The following is an 18,023-nucleotide window of genomic DNA, read 5'->3' as shown; positions in this document are numbered from 1 at the left end:
GAGGCCGAGGTCAAGGCCGGGGCCGAAGCCGAGGCCGACGTCGAGGCCTTAGGCGGCGCGTCGACAGCGAACAATTCGGCCATTCTTGCCTTACGGCGACGGAGGGCCCTGTTTTGGAAGGTAGCACAGCGATCACACGAGTCTGTCGGATGTTCGGGCCCAAGACAGACAATGCACCACCGGTGAGGGTCAGTGATGGAAAGCAACCTCTCACACCGGCTGCACTTTTTGAATCCCGTAACAGGACGGGACATCCACGAAGAAAAAGAAGAAGGCCGGGAACGTACCGACGTCCCGCGGCCACGGCTTCCGGGAGCCCCCGGAACCCGACGAAAAACGAAAGACTTTTTTTTTTTTTTTTTTTGAAAAAGAAACGAAAGGAAAACAGCACCGCGAACTAATTCGAAGGGAAAAACAAACTAAACGCGGCAGCTAGAAGGCAAAAACACTGGAGCTCAGATCCACAGGGCTTTCTTGCTCCGCGGAAAAATTTGAACTGAGGACCACGAGGTGGGATGCGCCCTCTAGTGGGCGAGAAGGCACGCACATGCGTGGTGCAGTGTGCAAACTTGAAACTTCAATCAAGTTTGCTTGAAAAGCTGTCCGCGCCGGGGCTCCGTAGATGACGTCACCCACATGTGAGAATATCATGCCTGCTTGTCCTGGGATAACAAAAATTGTGTATCCTGATTGCCCGTCAGCAATTAAACCTGTTCCTCATGACTCAGAAAATCCTGTTCCAATTCTTCCTTCCACATCTACAGCATAATGTGGCAAAAGTTCATATGAAGAATGTGCCTTCTGCTGTTATGGAGGAGTTGTATGAACCTGAAGTGGATGAAAAACAACCTCACCTACTAACTCAAGAAGCTGGGTTCAAGGATCAGTTCACAGATTTCGGGTCCAACAAAAACACCTTCTTTGATTTTGGCTTCACTTTTCTAGAAACCAAATGTATTTCTTAGGTGCTGAAACTCATCACCATTTCTGTCCATCACCTTGACAAAATTTTTCAGCAGACCCAGTTTTATGTGAAGTGCTGGAAGATAGATTTTCTCATGGTGTAAAATCTAATGGCATGTGCTTCACATTGAGACACTGGCAAGGAGGAGATGCCAGAGCTGGCTGACTTGCCTAAAGGACGGGCTCTCCTGCTCTATGTGCCTATCTTTAAGTAGCATCCCCCCTTCCCCATTGATGTTCGTGCATTTCCAGATGCCTTCCAGCCACAGCACAGGGTTTAGAGTGCTGCGGCTTCCGGAAGTTTGTGAGACACTGCCTTAAAGCATTCAAGGCCCAAAATGGCTCCACCCAGTATACTGGCTGAAGCTGGAGGGGGGTGGGGAAGAGACTGAAAGGCATCAGTTTTGAATTATACTTTTCAATACAGAATATCTAGAAAATCTCTTTCAAATTTATCATTTACTATAATGAAAAGGATCTCTCGGTTCCACGTATGCTAGTTTTCTTCAAGAAAATAAACAAACAAATGACTAAAAAAAGAGCAAAGATTTACATACACAAGCAATGCAGTATTCCTTAGGGTTCTCCTTCTCAAGTCCATACTTATCTAGAGCTTCACCAACTGCAAAGTCTGCAGTATCAGTGGTTGACAGCAAGATTGTTTTATATGGTATATTTGGTTTTAGACTATCTGCATAAATTCTCAATGTTCCACCTGTGAAAAAAAATTACAACCATTTAGTGCTTTTCTAATTCCAGAAAGCAAAATAGTCAGGTTTGGAATATGTCACACCACAAATAAGCCTCAGACAGCAACTGCGGAGATGTTACATTTTGGTTTCCACCAAACCAAAGGTAACTGACCACAAAATTACACAATGAACATAAAATACTTAAGTATCCATACATTTTGCATAGACAGTTATATTTTAAAGAATTACACTTCCTGCCTCTGTTAGTCAGAAACTAGAAATTTTAATATCTGTAAGTAATGCTTTTAGAAATTCACATCTCGTTAGTCTGATTTATAAAGTTAATCCAAATTCATAAAATACAGAATGGAAGATTAGGTTCTTACCTTGTTAATCTTTATTCTGTACTATAGCTATTCCATCCCCCTAGTCATGAACTTTGCAGAAGTATGTCACTCAAATCTTTCAACTCATCCCCTTCAGATAGTACCAAAGCAATCAAACTCCACTGAAACAGAAGGGAAGGATCAGCAACAAACTATATTCTGTTCTGCTCTGTAACTTATGACATAAAGAACAATGATTAATGTCGATAGTTAATAATTGTTAAACACAAAGCACATGAGTAGCTAGGAAATCAACCTGCTAAGTGCAACTAGGAGGACACATAACCCCCCAAAGGATAAAGGGAATAGGTGCCATCATGCTACTGTAGTTTTGTCTCTGCCAAATCTTAAATACAAGAGAAGACGTCCCGTGATGGATACTGGCAATGTCTGAGGAAGAAATCAGGAAAATCAAAAGTCTGTACAGGGTGGGCAATAAAGAATCCTATGTCTTATAACAGAAAGAAGATTAATGAGGTAAGAACCTAAACTTCCATTCTGTTGCAAAGACATAGGATTCTGTACTGTAGTTGATGTACCAAAGCAGTAGCAGCTGTCTAAGGAAGGAGAGATGAGCCTGCAAACAGGACCGAGGACCCAAAAACAGCATCCTCTCAAGCTGCCACATCCAGTCTGTAGAACTTCATAAAGGTATGGAGAGTAGACCAGGTAGCTGCTCTACAGATTTCATCAGGAGAAACAGCTAGGGACTCCACCCTGAAAGCAGCCACGCCTCTAGTCAAATGAGCTGTAATGGAGATAGGATGCTGTTTTCCACAGGCAATGTAAGAAAAAATTGCCATACAAATCCATCTAGCAATTGAAGCCTTGGAAGCTGGCTTGCCCAATCTCAATTGGTTGGTCAGTACAAAAAGGTGGTCAGAGGGGCAAGAATCATTAGTTCTCTCCAGGTAGCGAAGTAGAACTCTGTGCACATCCAGCCTCCATTAAAACCTCTCCTGCTTCGCCGAATCGGTGGGGTGAAACACGAGTAAGCAAATTTCTTGATTGATGTGAAAGGCAAAAGCCACCTTTGGCAGAAACGAACGGACAGACTGGACAAAAAACACACTGGCCTCCATAAACCTGAGGATCTGTTCTTTACGGGAGAGAGCCTGTAACGCTGAGATCCACCTCGCTGAGACTATAGCAACCAAAAGCAGTCTTGATCATAAGATCCAAGAGGGATGCATCTGGCAGGCGCTCATACAGAGCCCAAGAAAGACCCTTCAGAACGTTAAGGTCCCAAGACGGAAACGGCCTATACAGGGGAAGACACAATCTGAGTGTCCCCCTCAAAAACTGAGTGATGTCTGGGTGAGACACCAGCGAATGCATACCTCTCCCACTGGTCAGTGATTAAGAAGGTAATGTCTGGATAGGCTGGAAAAAAGGTAGTCTGTGCATTAGTGACACTCATAACGGAATACTGAAAGGTGGCGGGCTGCTGAGGATCCAGCTTCATTCAACACACACAGGATGTCAGAAATGGCATGTGAAAAGGAAGCTGATTTGAAAAGACAGTGAACTGAGGGATCATCACTGTGATCAACAGCCGCCACAGCCTCCTGACTTCCTGTCCCAAAATCTTCCAAGGATGTAGCGGAGCCTTTTGATAATAAAGGCATAGAAAAGTTCTGCTCCAAATGGTCACCTATACTAGGAGCTGGCGTATTCTGAAGCAGAGAGGCCTGCTTCAGATGTGAATCCCCATGTACTGGAGCTGGCACACTCAAAGGCTCGTTAAGTAGGCTTTCCACAGGAGACTTGCAAAATCTGAGAATCTTTGGACCGGAAGCTCCAAGGACCCCAGCAAAACCTCTGACTGGGGAGGTAGCACCTCCTCCGCCTCCACGTTCTTACATTTCACTCCATCAGTGTGTGCAGCTTCTGGATGAAATCTCTTCTCCAAAAACTGGGCTTCTTGAGATGCTTGTGGCCTGGAGGACTCAAGAGAGAGAGAGGCTGAGCCCAAAGTCCCCGCCCCTTCCTCCTATGCCCTGCAGCATGTGAAACGAAGCCGCTCCTCATCCAGCAAATCCGCAAAAACAAATACATGGTTTAAGGTTAGACTGGGGAATCCATTGCAGATGATCCCTAAGCAAAACGAGGTGTTTTGAGACAGGAAAAAAAAAAAAAAAAAAAACACTTGGAAAACAAAAACTAAAAATCCACGATTGTTGCTGCCAGAAAAATTGCACTAAACACGACCCATGGAAGCTTATCGGAAAGACAAAATAGATTTTGGAGGTGGGGAAACTTGACTAACCCCAGAAGTCCTTAAATCTTGCTTTTTCAGACTTCCCCCACCACCATCACTGAATTTTCCCTTAGGGAATAAAGGGAACGCTCACTGACTTTTGGCGCCTGTCAGCTTGCAGCAGCCTGCCTGCAGGGAAAATATTTTTGCCTCGGAATAAGTCCACAACTGGAGATCTTCTCTGGCTGCTGGTCAGCCCAACTACGGCTCTCACCTCTGAAAATCCCCACGATGTGTCGAGGGAGAAAGTTTGCAGTCAGCTCCAATAACCCAAAGGTTGTTACACAGGGGCCCCACACCCTGCACTCAAACCTCTGATAAATCAGCAGGTGAGCAAGCTCCCAGGGGAATGGACCCCGAGCTCATGAAGGGACACAAAGCAGGCTGGCTACAAAGGTACTCAGTGCAAGGCTGGCCTGCGAGCAACACTCCACTCACATGGGATTGCATTCTTTCCCCAGCTGAGTAAGCCCAAGAAGGGGACCTCCGAGAATCAAAGCCACGTAGGAAAATATAAAACAGACGGCAAAAAAAAACTGAAAATAAGAAAAGGAAAGCAAAGCAGATAGGAACACACCTTCTGAGTTTGCTTGTAGAAGGAAAAACTGAAGGGAGGGATGTTTTCCAGTGCTGAAGAGAAGGCGTTGAAAGATTTGAGTGACACCCTTCTGCAAAGTTCACGACTAGGGGGAACAAACAGCTACAAGTACAGAATCCTATGTCTTTGCAACAGAACTAAGCCTTTCAGCAGCCCTAGGACAAAAGAAAACCTACCAGAGTCTGGTCTGCCATCAGAGCTCCGGAATTCTTGCATTCTCTTTTCCAGCTTCTGCTGCCTCCGCCGCTTCATGACAACCTCTGGATTGGATATTGTACGAGTAAAACTAGTCTCTGGCATGTCCTTGTACACCTCTGCAGCAAGCCGTGAATTCTCACTATCAAGATTAAAAAGAAGCATTGACATTAAAGAACCAAGTCACAAAAATATTTCACATTAATAAGGAGGGAACGGTTATCATGATCTCAAAGTGTCATAAGAGCCAAGGCCCTTTGAGAGGTACTGAGGTATTGGTAAGGGAAGAGGAATCATTGTGGGGAGGGGTAGAGCTGTGAGTGGAAGTGGTTATGCTGCTTTGATTGTATGTATTCTTTCATTTTCTTGTTGTAAGAGTTCTTAATTCGGATAATGTAATTAAAATATTCCAAATCCTGAAAGAACTAACAGACACCAAACCATACACAACCACCACGAACACCCCTCCACCATCACCCACCCTCTTAGCAGAACACTTCAAGAACAAAATTACAAACGCCAGAGCCACTCTCATCACTAACCCATCCCATCAAAACACAATCACAATCCACCCTTCAGGAAAAGAGGCAACTGCTGCAGACAGAATTTGGACTCAATTCCCCAACATACAATGGTCAGAATTCAACAAATTATACAAAAAATACAGTCATGCCTCCTGTGACCTCAACCACTGCCCCTCATATCTCCTTACCACCTCTAGTGTAAAATTCCGCACCATAATTCTACAATGGATTCAATTCACGCTCACAGAAGGCACATTCCCTGCTGACCTCAGGGAAATCATCATCACCCCAATCCAAAAAGACCCAAAAGCACCACAAAACCACCCATCTAACTTTAGACCTATAGCCTCAATTCCGCTATATGTCAAAATTATAGAAGGCCTAGTAGCCAAACTCCTCACCAATTACATAGATGACCACAACCTACTCCACCCCATGCAATCAGGATTCAGAACAAACTTCAGTACAGAGACACTACTAGGCTCCCTTATGGATACCGTCAGACAACACCTTAGTACAGGGAAAAAAATGCTTCTCATACAACTGGACCTAACTGCGGCATTCGACTTAGTGGATCACAACATCCTTCTACAGATCTTAGACGCAATAGGCATCTCAGATAAAGTATACTCTTGGTTTGAAGGATTCCTAAAACTCAGAACCTACAGTGTAAAATCTAACAAAGAAAAGTCAGAATCCTGGTCAAACCCTTGCGGCGTACCACAAGGATCTCCACTATCCCCTACCCTCTTCAATCTCTACACTGCTTCTCTAGGAACGCATCTGGACAATCTAGGCATAACCACCTATAGTTATGCCGATGACATCACCATCCTCATCCCATACGATCATTCTAAACCTACCATGACAGACAAACTTCACCAAACACTTGAAACAGTCACAACCTGGATGAAAAACCACAAACTCAAACTCAACCAAGACAAAACCAAATTCATCCTTCTCGAAAATGACAAGGTCCAAACCACAATCAACCTAGATATAAACGCAATCAAATACCCCACCCAAACCACCATAAAACTACTTGGCATGACCATAGACAGACGCGGCACTATGCAACCGCAAATAAATAAAACAATCCAGAAATCATTCGCAATCATGAGAAATCTGAGACAAGTCCGAAAATTCTTTGAAAGAACACAATTCCAACTTATAGTGCAATCCCTAATATTAGGTATATTGGACTACTGCAACATCCTCTTCCTTCCTTGCCCTGCAACGACGATTAGACAACTCCAAACAATCCAAAATACAGCTTTGAGACTCATCTATTCATTGAGAAAACATGATCACATCACTGAAGCCTTCATCAACTCACATTGGCTTCCAATCCAAGAAAGAATCCAATTCAAATTCTACTGCATATTATTTAAAACCCTACACGGAGACAGCCCATCATACTTGAACAACCGCCTCATCCAAGCACCCACTACCAGACACAGAAAAATGCACTCCCCATTCATACCCCCCCCCAATCAAGGAAGTCAAAAGAACAAAACTACACGACGGCCTCCTAGCCACTCGAGCCGCAAGACTGGACAACCAGATCTCCAACCTTCTGATGACCACCCCAGACTATAGGACGTTCAGAAAAGAAATAAAAACCATACTTTTCAAGAAATTCCTGAAGCAGCAATAACATCACGACCTCTTAGTAACTCTAAAACTGACATTAGATCTACCCATTACCGCACTAATAATAACAAAAGAACCTCCACTGTGACCACCTATTAATTCTTTTACAAACCACCTCACCCACAACAACACGTTAAATGTTTATAAGATCTACAACTTACCTCTCTAGCTAATCATTGTAACTCTGCTTTTTTAAATTAACCTTTTGTAATCCGCCTTGAACCGCAAGGTAATGGCGGAATAGAAATCCCTAATGTAATGTAATGTAATGTAATGTAAAATGTTGGAAACTAATGAAGAGGGAACACATCTTAAGCATGGTCTTAAGACCATCATACTGAACAGACTACTGCATGTTTCATAGTACACCAACAATATAAAACCTAAGCACCTTTCAACTACCACTCTCTACTTATTTGATTCCAGCATTTACATACACACATTTTAAATTTTTTTAAATAAAATTTGGATTTTGAATTCTGCCTTTTTCAGTTGTAGTTCAAGGCGAATTACATTCAAGTTGAGTCAATATTTGCCTGTCATTGGAGGGGCCATAATTGAAGTTTCTGCCTGAGGCAATGGAAGGTAGTGAGGCTTGTCCAAGGTCACAAGGTCTGTGACAAGCACCACTTAAATGAGACCGAAAAAGAAGAGTTAAGAGAAAGAAACAGGTTTTAGCAGTTTGTTGGATTTATGCAGAGAAGGAGAGAGACTGAAACAATGACTTGTGCTTTTTTGTAGCTGGCCACAAATTATGGAATGCATTACCAGGTTATCTCCGATTTTGTTCCTCACTACAACAATTTTAAAAAGTGCTTAACACACTTGTATGTTCAGGCTTTCTCTATTCTTGAATTTTAGTATATCAACTTGAGGGGGACTGTGTGTGTGGTATTATACAATGTTTTGTTAATAATTTGTTTTGGTAGCTTAATGTATGTTTTTATTCTTAGCTGGCTAGGGATAGGTAAGGTATAAATCTTTTCAATTAATAAAAAAGTAGAATAAACATGCCCAGATCTCAGACTCCTCCTTCTGTCTGGAGATAAAGAGTGGCAGCATAGATGGCTTTCCTGGGTTGGGACAAGGTCTGAATGTGTCTTAAGGGTTTTTACTGCTGCTGACTTCAGCCTTTGCCAAGCCACATTTTCTCTCTGCACCAAACTCTTCCCAACAATAACCTAGTGAGGATACTATTGTTTCCCCTTATTTCCATTTGAATCTCACTAGTGTGGTGGCACATCCAATCACTTTTCAGGTTTGAGGAGGCTACATGTTCTGAAGTTGTTTGCAAAGCATGGAGAAATGCTGTTGAAGATGAAATGTGCCATTTCTTTTTCTGTTTTCAATTTATACACTGCCTTTCTAATGCCCCTTGTAAGGCTGTACTGGTTTTTTTTTTCCACTTCCTATTGCTGGCATCCCAAGCTTGAGTGGTCACTTTGAATGTCAGCTGATCTCGAGACTTGGCAACTTTCACAAGGTCGTGGACTTAAGGAGCGTTCGTGGGCTTCTCTTCTTGGGCCTAGAGGTACAGAGGAAGATATGGAAGTGATGCACTTGGTGCCAGCATTGTATGCAGCTGCCGATAAAGCAACCCCTGCCCAGCTGGTTTTTGAAGCTGCTCTATCTCTGATCTTGAAAGAGCATAGTTGGCTTGAGTAAGATTATAATGTTATAATAAAGAAAGAAGATGGTGCTGGAATTGTGAGAAAAAGCTGTTCCTTCATAATCAGTGAACAAGAAAGTAATACATCATGAGGTTTGGGCATCGGGAGGGTAATTTTATAACAGGTTGTCTAACTAAATCTTATTGACCCCTCCCCAGATTCCAACACATACTATATCTAATCTCCCTGAGAATGCCCAGGCCAATTCTTGTTGTAAACCGCCTAGAACTGAAAGGTATTGGCAGGATAGAAGATACCAATGTAATGTAATGTATTGTAATTTTAAGGCAGAGTGTTCTGCAGCAACCTAGGACGCTTAGAAAAAGGAAAAATCTGAAAATTAATTCCCAGGATTAGAAAATTTTATTTTCCCAGAAAGAAGGATTTGGAAGGAACACCTGAACACAGGAAACAAGGGTGGGGCATGGGAGATGATCCTAAAAGAAGGACAATCCCCAGACCAATGCAGAAGAGTAGGTGACTTAGCAGAATAGTCCGCATACATTCTGTATTATGCAGAGAACTCAAACGCTTGATGATCATATTAAACCTTAGCCCTTCTGCTTAAGGTTACCCACAATAAAAAAAAAAAAAACACAAAACACGACCACCCAACACTAACATATTGGCTGTGTTTGCCTGGATCCAGTCAAAGCCTAGTAGGATCTCAAACAAATCACTCCTTGTTACTTGCACTGAAAAGATCAGCAGTGACTTTCCAAAGTCTACCCAGAAAGTGGTTTTTTGGGGGGCTTCCTCCAGGAGCTTGTACGGTATAAACCAGCTTATGTTAAACTGCTGTCACATCATCTTCCAGCAACAAACTCACAGCCTCATTGTGCACTGGGTGAAAAATATTCCTCCAACAATTTTTAAAAGCACTACCTATTAGCTTCATGAAGTATCCCATGACTCAATATTGTTTGAAGGGGTAATAACACCATTCTGAAATTATGTGCTCTACCCAACTCAAGATTTTATAGGTTTCTATAATATATCTTTTCTCCTAACCAAAGAACATCTAACCTTAACTCCCAACGTTTCTCCATAGGAGCACTGTTCCATCCCTTTTTTTATATTATTTTCAGTGTCTTCTAGTTCTGCTATATATTTAAGTCAACAGAACTACACATAGTATAGTATTCAAAAAGACAGACCTATTCTCTACACCAGGGGTAGGGAACTCCAGTCCTCGAGAGTTATATTCCAGTCAGGTTTTCAGGATTTCCCCAATGAATATGCATGAGATCTATTTGCATGCACTGCTTTCAATACATATACATTGGGGATATCCTGAAAACCCGACTGGAATACGGCTCTCGAGGACCGGAGTTCCCTACCCCTGCTCTACACTATGGGAAAAAATCAAAAAAGAAAAGAGGTGGTGCAAGCATATCTGGATGATACAGAAAAAGTTAAAAATATAAAAACAATGCACTGTAAATCATTAAAACAACAACAATCTTCTGTATTTTCAGCAATATAATTCCTATGATTCAAAAAAACTGTTTAGAAACATAGAAACATAGAAAGATGACGGCAGATAAGGGCTACAGCCCATCAAGTCTGCCCACACCATTTACCCACCCTCTTAAGTCTACTGACCCCCTAAAGTATAATTGTAATTGTACTGTCACTCTACTGACCTGCTCATTCAAGTCCATACCCTAGTGACCATATCCCTTGGCATGACCCTCGTAGGGATCCCACATAGGTATCCCATTTGTTCTTGAAGTCTGGGATGCTGCGTGCCTCGACCACCTGCACTGGAAGCTTGTTCCAATGCTCAATCACTCTCTCTGTGAAGAAGTACTTCCTGGCGTCTCCATGAAACTTCCCTCCCCTGAGTTTGAGCGGGTGTCCTCTTGTGGTCGAGGGTCCCTTGAGAAGAAAGACATCATCTTCCACTTCGACCTGTCCTGTGATGTATTTAAATGTCTCAATCATGTCTCCCCTTTCCCTACGCTCTTCGAGAGTGTAGAGCTGCAATTTGCTCAGACTTTCTTCGTACGGGAGACCCTTTAGCCCCGAGACCATCCTGGTGGCCATCCGCTGAACCGATTCAATTCTGAGCACATCCTTACGGTAATGTGGCCTCCAGAATTGCACACAGTACTCAAAATGAGGTCTCACCATGGCTCTGTACAATGGCATTATGACTTCAGGCTTCCTGTTGACGAAGCTTCTCTTGATACAACCTATCATCTGCCGTGCTTTAGATGAAGCCTTCTCCACTTGAGTGGCTGCTTTCATGTCAGCACTGATGATTACTCCTAAGTCTCGTTCTGCCGTAGTCCTGGTTAAAGTTTCTCCATTCAGGGTGTAAGTTCTGCAAGGATTTCCGTTACCGAGATGCATGACCTTACATTTCTTGGCGTTGAAGCCCAGCTGCCAGATCGAGGACCAATTTTCTAAAGTACGCAGGTCTTGATCCATAGCATCCTGTAGATTATAGCCGTTTACTATATTGCATAATTTGGCGTCATCAGCGAATAAGGTTACCTTGCCTTGAAGCCCTTGAGTCAGATCCCTAATGAATATGTTTGCGCACAATGAAGATCAGTAAGAAATCAAACATGTAAGGGGGGTTTGGGGTGTTGGCCATTGGTGGGCTTTGAATTGTTCATGCACAGATTACTTGCTGTTGGTTTTCAATGTGATGCGTTTCTGAAGGGGATTACTCGGTGTGTTTGGTTTTCTATATTGTCATTCCTTCAGTTTTATATGTGCTGTATATTATAAAAATTTCAATAAACATTAAAAAGAAAAAAATAAAATAAAACATGCATATTGTGCGGACTAGACAGTTGGTCGGGGACATAAATCCCACCCGTCCCCGCCAAAGTCCCACCCGTCCCCGTGAGGAATCCCACCCGTCCCTATAAACTACAGAAATAGTTATTTCATTTAATTATGCTACTGAATTAAAGGCTCTGGTAGAAACCCATTTACAAATAAGCAAAAAGACTATTAATTTGGAAATATTAATTGGGAAGAATACATACTTTGTAAACGGGTTTCTACCAGAGCCTCTAATGTTTATTAATTTTTATCAACACAACTAATATACTACTTTATCCTAACCCCCCCCCCCCCCAAAAAAAAAAAAAAGAAATATTTTTTTCCTACCTTTGTTGCCTGATTTCTGCTTTCCTCATGTTCTCATTCAATTCCTTCCATCCACTGTCTCTCTTCTCTCTTCGTCTTCCATTTGCTCTGTTACTGTGCCTCCCTTTCTCCCCCCTTCCAAATTGGTCTGGCACCCATCTTCTTCCCTCCACTCCCCCCATAGTCTGGCATCTCTGTCTTCTTCCCTGCCAGCGTCTTCTCCCCACTCTCTCTTCCCCATTTCCTTTCAGCGTCCTTCTCCCCCCAATCTTCCCCATGTCCTGTCAGCATCCTTCTCCCCCCTCTGTCTTCCCCATGTGCTTTCAGTGTCCTTCTCCCCCTCTATCTTCCCATGTCCTTTCAGCGTCCTTCTCCCCCCCCCCGTCTTCCCCATGTCCTTTCAGCGTCCTTCTCCACCCCTTTGTCTTCCCCATGTGCTTTCAGTGGCCTTCTCCACCCTTTTGTCTTCCCCATGTCCTTTCAGCGTCCTTCTCTCCCCCCATCTTCCCCATGTCCTTTCAGTGTTCTTCTCCACCCCTTTGTCTTCCCCAGTGCTTTCAGCGTCCTTCCCCCCCCCCCTCAGTTTTACCTTAAGCGCCTTTTCCTCTCCACTCCACCTTTCCTCCCTTTCTCCCTCCCTGCCCCTTACCCGCCCGACTGACAACAGAACAGGCCCGGTCCAACAAACCTCCTTGCCCTGTAGCCGCGAATCTAAATTACCTTCTTACAGCAGCTGGAGTATTGAAGCTGCTGTAAGAAAGTAATTTAGATTCACGGCTACAGGGCAGGGAGGTTTGACGGACCGGGCCTGTTGTCGGCCGGTCGGGGGACCTGGTTGGCTGTGCTGCACCCGGGGCGGACCGCCCCCCGCCTTGTACCATTGCCTTTTCCCTGCCTGCCCTGCCGCAGCACACAGCCGAACGGAAGTCTTCACGATGTCAGCGCTGACGTCGGAGGGAGGGAGGGCTTTGCTTAAGCCCTCCCTCCGACGTCAGCGCTGACATCAGGAAGACTTCCGTTCGGCTGTGTGCGGCAGGGCAGGTAGGGAGACGAGCCTCGCGGCTGAATGCATCCAGCCCCACAGGAACCCCGCGACCCTCGGAGGCGTCCCCACGGGATCCCCGCCACCCTAGGGGGCATCCCCAAGGGATCCCCGTGACCTGAAGGAGGAACCCGCGGGTCCCGCAGGATTCCCGTCGTCCCCGTTCCTGTGCAGCTCTCTAGTGCGGACTCAACATGGTCCGTGTTTTGGCTAAACTGTGCCTCATCCTTGAAAATGAGAGAATGAATAAAATTTAGTAAAAAATGGGGAAAAACTAAAGGACAGACTAAGGTGGGATCATCAGAGTTGATCAAAATGTGAACAGAACAGGAAAATAAAAATCAAATAAAAGATCCAATTTGAAAATACAAGATCAATGGTCTGAAAGTGTGAATGAAATGATAATGAGTGAATACCTAAAAGTGAATTATGAGATAAGTAAGGTTTGTGTATAAAATCCTTATAGCATGTGTGAAAAGTGAAGTGGCACAATGTGACCGTGAATAAACTCTAGAGGTGGTGGATGTTCATGAAGACAAAATTAAAAATTCAAACCCAGATGCTGAATTTAAAAAACACTTGAGGAGCAAGTGGGCTAAAAAATAAGGAAAAATTATGTTCTTACCTGTAATTTTCTTTCCTTTAATCACAGCAGATGAATCCAGAGACTAGTGGGATTACATCCATCTACCAGCAGGTGGAGATAGAGAGAACTGAGCTGCCCTCAGCCTTATTGGATGCACAGCACCTTGGCCAACCAGTATCATTCTTCACATCAGAAAATTAGACTCAGGAAACTCGTTTCCCACACAGCTGATACAGGAGAACCATTACTCAAAAAACAAAAAGGAAACCCCAGCAGAAAAAAGCATCTCAAAATCTGCACATAAGACTGACAAAAGTTGAGACAGGGTGGGGCTCTGGATTCATCCGCTGTGACTAAAGGAAAGAAAATTAACAGGTAAGAACATAATTTTTTTTTTCTTCCTTAGCATCAACAGCAGATTAATCCAGAGACTAGTGGGATGTAGCAAAGCAGCCTAATGTAGGGAGGGAAGGAAACGCTGCTCCATCAGCCTCGACGTATGAAAGGCTATGTCATAACTAGCCACCACATCCACACTACAACTCTGGATATCTAGAGTACCACCACCAATGTATTGTGATACCCCTTACTTCCAAGGCATGCCATGCAGTGTCCAAGAAGATACCAAGCAACTGGTAACGGGCTAACCCTCAGAAAGTATGCGAGTAGGAGCAATCAGTGCATGAAACCAAGATGCTGCGGAAACCATAGTGGCACTGCCCCACACAAATAGATTGACTGCACAGCAACAGTCCTTCACGACTATAAGGATCCAGAAGAACTCTAAGTTCATTGAACCCGCTATATCTCCCAGTGGCCCTAGCCCTTGGCAAAGCAATGACATCCAGGAGAGGCCACAAAAGTACAACAGGCCCCATACCCCTTGCAAGGTTCTAAGGCACCGAGCCTATAAACACAAAAAGCAATTGCTCATAATCTAAAGAAGAGCCATGTCAAACTACTAAACCATGAGCACCCCCAAAAAAAAGTCAACTGCTGAACAAAACCAGCACATGAGAGGAAATGACCCATACACCTATACACAGAATGCTGCAGCAGAGCCATGGCAGAATCAAGGCCGGCTGGTCGCCTGTCACCCCCCCCCCCCCATAGTGTCAAAAGATACTGCCTGCCCGAAAGCCATTGAAGCATATAATTTGCCTGCCCAAAAGGCATCACCCAGAGGAAGTGAAACAAAAATTAGGGCAACACATGAAGGAACCTACCTAAAAAGGCGACACCACGCCTAATGGAAACTGACCCTGGTCCCAATGGCGCCTTGGCCAATGTACGGTCAGCCTACAGATTACAGCCTGTTGATGTCAATGTAGCCTGTAACCAATACAACTGAAAGAAAGCTGTCCTAACCCCAGCAAGACCAGATAAGAAAAACCACCAGAGAGACACTACAGAGAGCTCTTGCTGAAAACATGTATGAGAAAGAGCGAGAGAGAATTCTATGGCTGACATAAGAAAGGTCCACAGTCCCTCTGATACAGCCTATCCAGACCAGCGCAGGGACAACCAAAGTAGTGCTCAGAAACACACCCCGTGCTATACTACGTCAAAAAAATGAAACCAAAGTGCAAATGAACCCACTCCCCGCTGTAAAGATAAGGGGAGGGCGGAAACGGAGCCTCCAACTCCACAACCGAGAATAACTGCCAAGATGGCCAGTCAACCATAAAGCATAGTCCAGGGAGATTCATTCACATATAAAGCGGGTCCGAAACCGGCAGGCGCTACAGCATTCCCGCCAAATGCTAGCGCACCAGGGCACCCAAGAAAGTGTCCCAACTTTTACTTTGCACGCATAAAAAACTGGATGAGTTTAGTGTCCGGGTATTAAATACACAAAGCCCAAACCAGTATGCCAACTGGAGCCAAACAACTGAGAGCTTGCGACCCACACGGGCAGCTCCTACCAAAACAAGATGGCCATGAGCAACAGCACTAAATGCAGGCTCCCCTCTCTTGTGTGGGGAAAACAGCAATACTTCTCCTACCAAAGCTCTCTCGAGAGCAGAGACAGCGCAGTTCCCTGAACTATGTTCAACAGGGCTAGACAAATAGTCTCGTCCAAGTCCCCATCAGCTCCTTCAGCTGCTACATAACTAACCGCCCGGAATCCCCAACAGGGAGAAAAGCAGTAAATAAACACTCACCTGAAACCAAACAGCCAACTGAAGGAGCTGGGATACAAGTCAGTGGCATCAAAAGAGACCAAGCCTTTGATGGAGGAAGCAGCTGGTGAAATCCATTACATAGACTGTGCCTCTTTTTTTTCATGTGGGAAAGGAGAAAGCACAGAAGCTAGATTGTTAGTAAGGGGAAGGGACCTGGGGTGAGCAGGTATGTCCTCCAAGAGGGTGAAGCAGGGACCTAGGGGGGGACCTCTATAGCTGGCACCGCTAAGCCAGAACACACCTCAGCTCTAAAAAGCCAGTCCTGGATAGGACTCCACAAGCAGAAACCAGGAGCTGTGAGAAACGCATCCATCAGCCTGCTGGAAGAGTATACTGGTTGGCCAGGAGGCTGTGCATCCAATAATGCTGAGGGCAACTCAGTTCTCTCTAGCTTTCTCCTGCTGGCAGATAGGCGTAATCCCACTAGTCTCTGGATTCATCTGCTGTTGATGCTAAGGAAAGATTATTATATGGGAACAGGCAATGAAAGATGTATATAGCACAGAGCTAAAGTAGCAAATGTTCAAGGCTAATGATATGACACCTATTAAGACCCCAAACTTAACTGTGTGAATTAATACAATCATAAAGTAATGAAACTTATAATTAAACAAAGTGATAACAATGATTATGTGGATGAAACTCCAAAGTGTGGCCATTTTTTGAGAAAGAAAATAAGTTGATCAATTGTTGGCCATCTGTCTAGACCAGGGGTGTCAAACTCAATCACATTAAGGGGCCGAAATCCAAAATACAGGCTAAGTTCAGGCCAGACCCTGCCCAATCTCAACCCCTGACCCCACCCCCTATGAAAATATAGAACCAAAAACTAAAAGCACTTATATATAAAAAAGAAACCCTAAGATTCAAGACTCTGCATGCGATACAACCCCAAGAGAAAAAGAAACAAATGTATTTCTTCCTGAGCAGTGCAAAAAAATAGACAGCAGGTTAAAATTCTCAAAATTGACACCATTCAAACACTAAATTGAAAATAAAATCATTCATCCTCCCTTTTTGACTCCCTCCCTCCATGCTGTGCCTCCCTCCGGCGGATGTCTTACCTTCTGGCTGGCTCCAACCTGGTCATTTTATGCAGACCATGGGCCGATGCTCCCGATGTTATCTTGTGGCCGGCTCCTCCCTCCTCACAGCCGCAGTGTGCATGAAGCCACGTGAAAGCAGCTCCTCGTGTGTCTTGCGTCTGAACCAGAAGCCTTCTCTCTGATGTCGCAATGTCAGAGGGAATGCTTCCGGATGAGGCGCGGGACATGCGAGGAGCCACTGCATGCGGTTTCGTGAATACTACGGCTGCGAGGAGGGAGCCAGCCACAAGATAACACTGGGAGCATCAGATTTGCGGGCCACATAAAATGACCAGGCGGGCCAGATTCGGCCCATGGGCTTTGAATTTGACACCTGTGGTTTAGACAAATTGCATCAGGTTCTAAGACACCAGCGAACGCTATTTGGTCTTTTAAAGCAATAAGACGTTGTATTTAAATGGGCAACTAACTTTAAAATGTGTTAGGGGAGCCTTCTTACATCCGGAGGATACCACCCGAGGGGATTTCACGCTCGTTCCTGGCCTCCTGCAGCAGCGGTCTGGACTTTGTTTTTTCTTTGCTGGTAGGCATCTACAGAGACGGACCCCCTGACGTCACCGGGTCCGTCTCCAATGCCTTAAAACCAAGCCGCCGCGCAGCCGCAGGGCATGCCCTAAGGGGCACGCCAGGCCCCTTGGGAGCCCCTTGGAGCCACGAGGAGCCCGGGAGCTGGAAGCTGGTTGGTAATATAAAAGTCTTCATATAACTCTTACATGATTGCTTAGAATATGGGGAAAAGAAAGATAAAACCTAAAAGTTCTACACCAGTGGTATCGGGTCCAATGGATAGACATTTATTATTATTTTCTGACAACTCACCAGTGGCACCACCAAATGTAGATTCCTCCTTGTCAGGAGCCTCAATAAGTCCTCTCAATCGTACTCATCCCCTTTATCCGGTACCCAGTGATAGTGGGAATATAACACCCACTATAACCGAAGCTCAAGTGGTTTCATCTACCCATTTAAGTAAATTAGTATACGCTGAAATACCTAAGCCATTGATATTTACTGGTGGAGCGGAAGAAAACACACGAACAGAGGAAACACAGGA

General features: G+C 44.4%; 1 protein-coding gene across 9 annotated transcripts in view; it reads right to left on the bottom strand.

The window, feature by feature from the left end:
• AFDN (afadin, adherens junction formation factor) overlaps positions 1 to 18,023 on the bottom strand; it is a 350,456-nt gene that overhangs the window by 237,176 nt on the left and 95,257 nt on the right. For all 9 annotated transcript variants that reach the window (XM_033938337.1, XM_033938335.1, XM_033938342.1 and 6 more), the window contains exons 5-6: positions 5,076 to 5,236; positions 1,521 to 1,678 (exon numbers count right to left, since the gene is read on the bottom strand). In XM_033938337.1, the coding sequence (XP_033794228.1) occupies positions 1,521 to 1,678; positions 5,076 to 5,236 (319 nt within the window). The remainder of the gene's footprint in view (positions 1 to 1,520; positions 1,679 to 5,075; positions 5,237 to 18,023) is intronic.

This window comes from Geotrypetes seraphini, chromosome 3, assembly GCF_902459505.1.
Source record: "Geotrypetes seraphini chromosome 3, aGeoSer1.1, whole genome shotgun sequence".
Taxonomy (NCBI): Eukaryota; Metazoa; Chordata; class Amphibia; order Gymnophiona; family Dermophiidae; genus Geotrypetes; species Geotrypetes seraphini.
The sequence above is the reverse complement of the archived record's forward strand: the minus strand, read 5'-3'. Positions and strand labels throughout refer to the sequence as shown.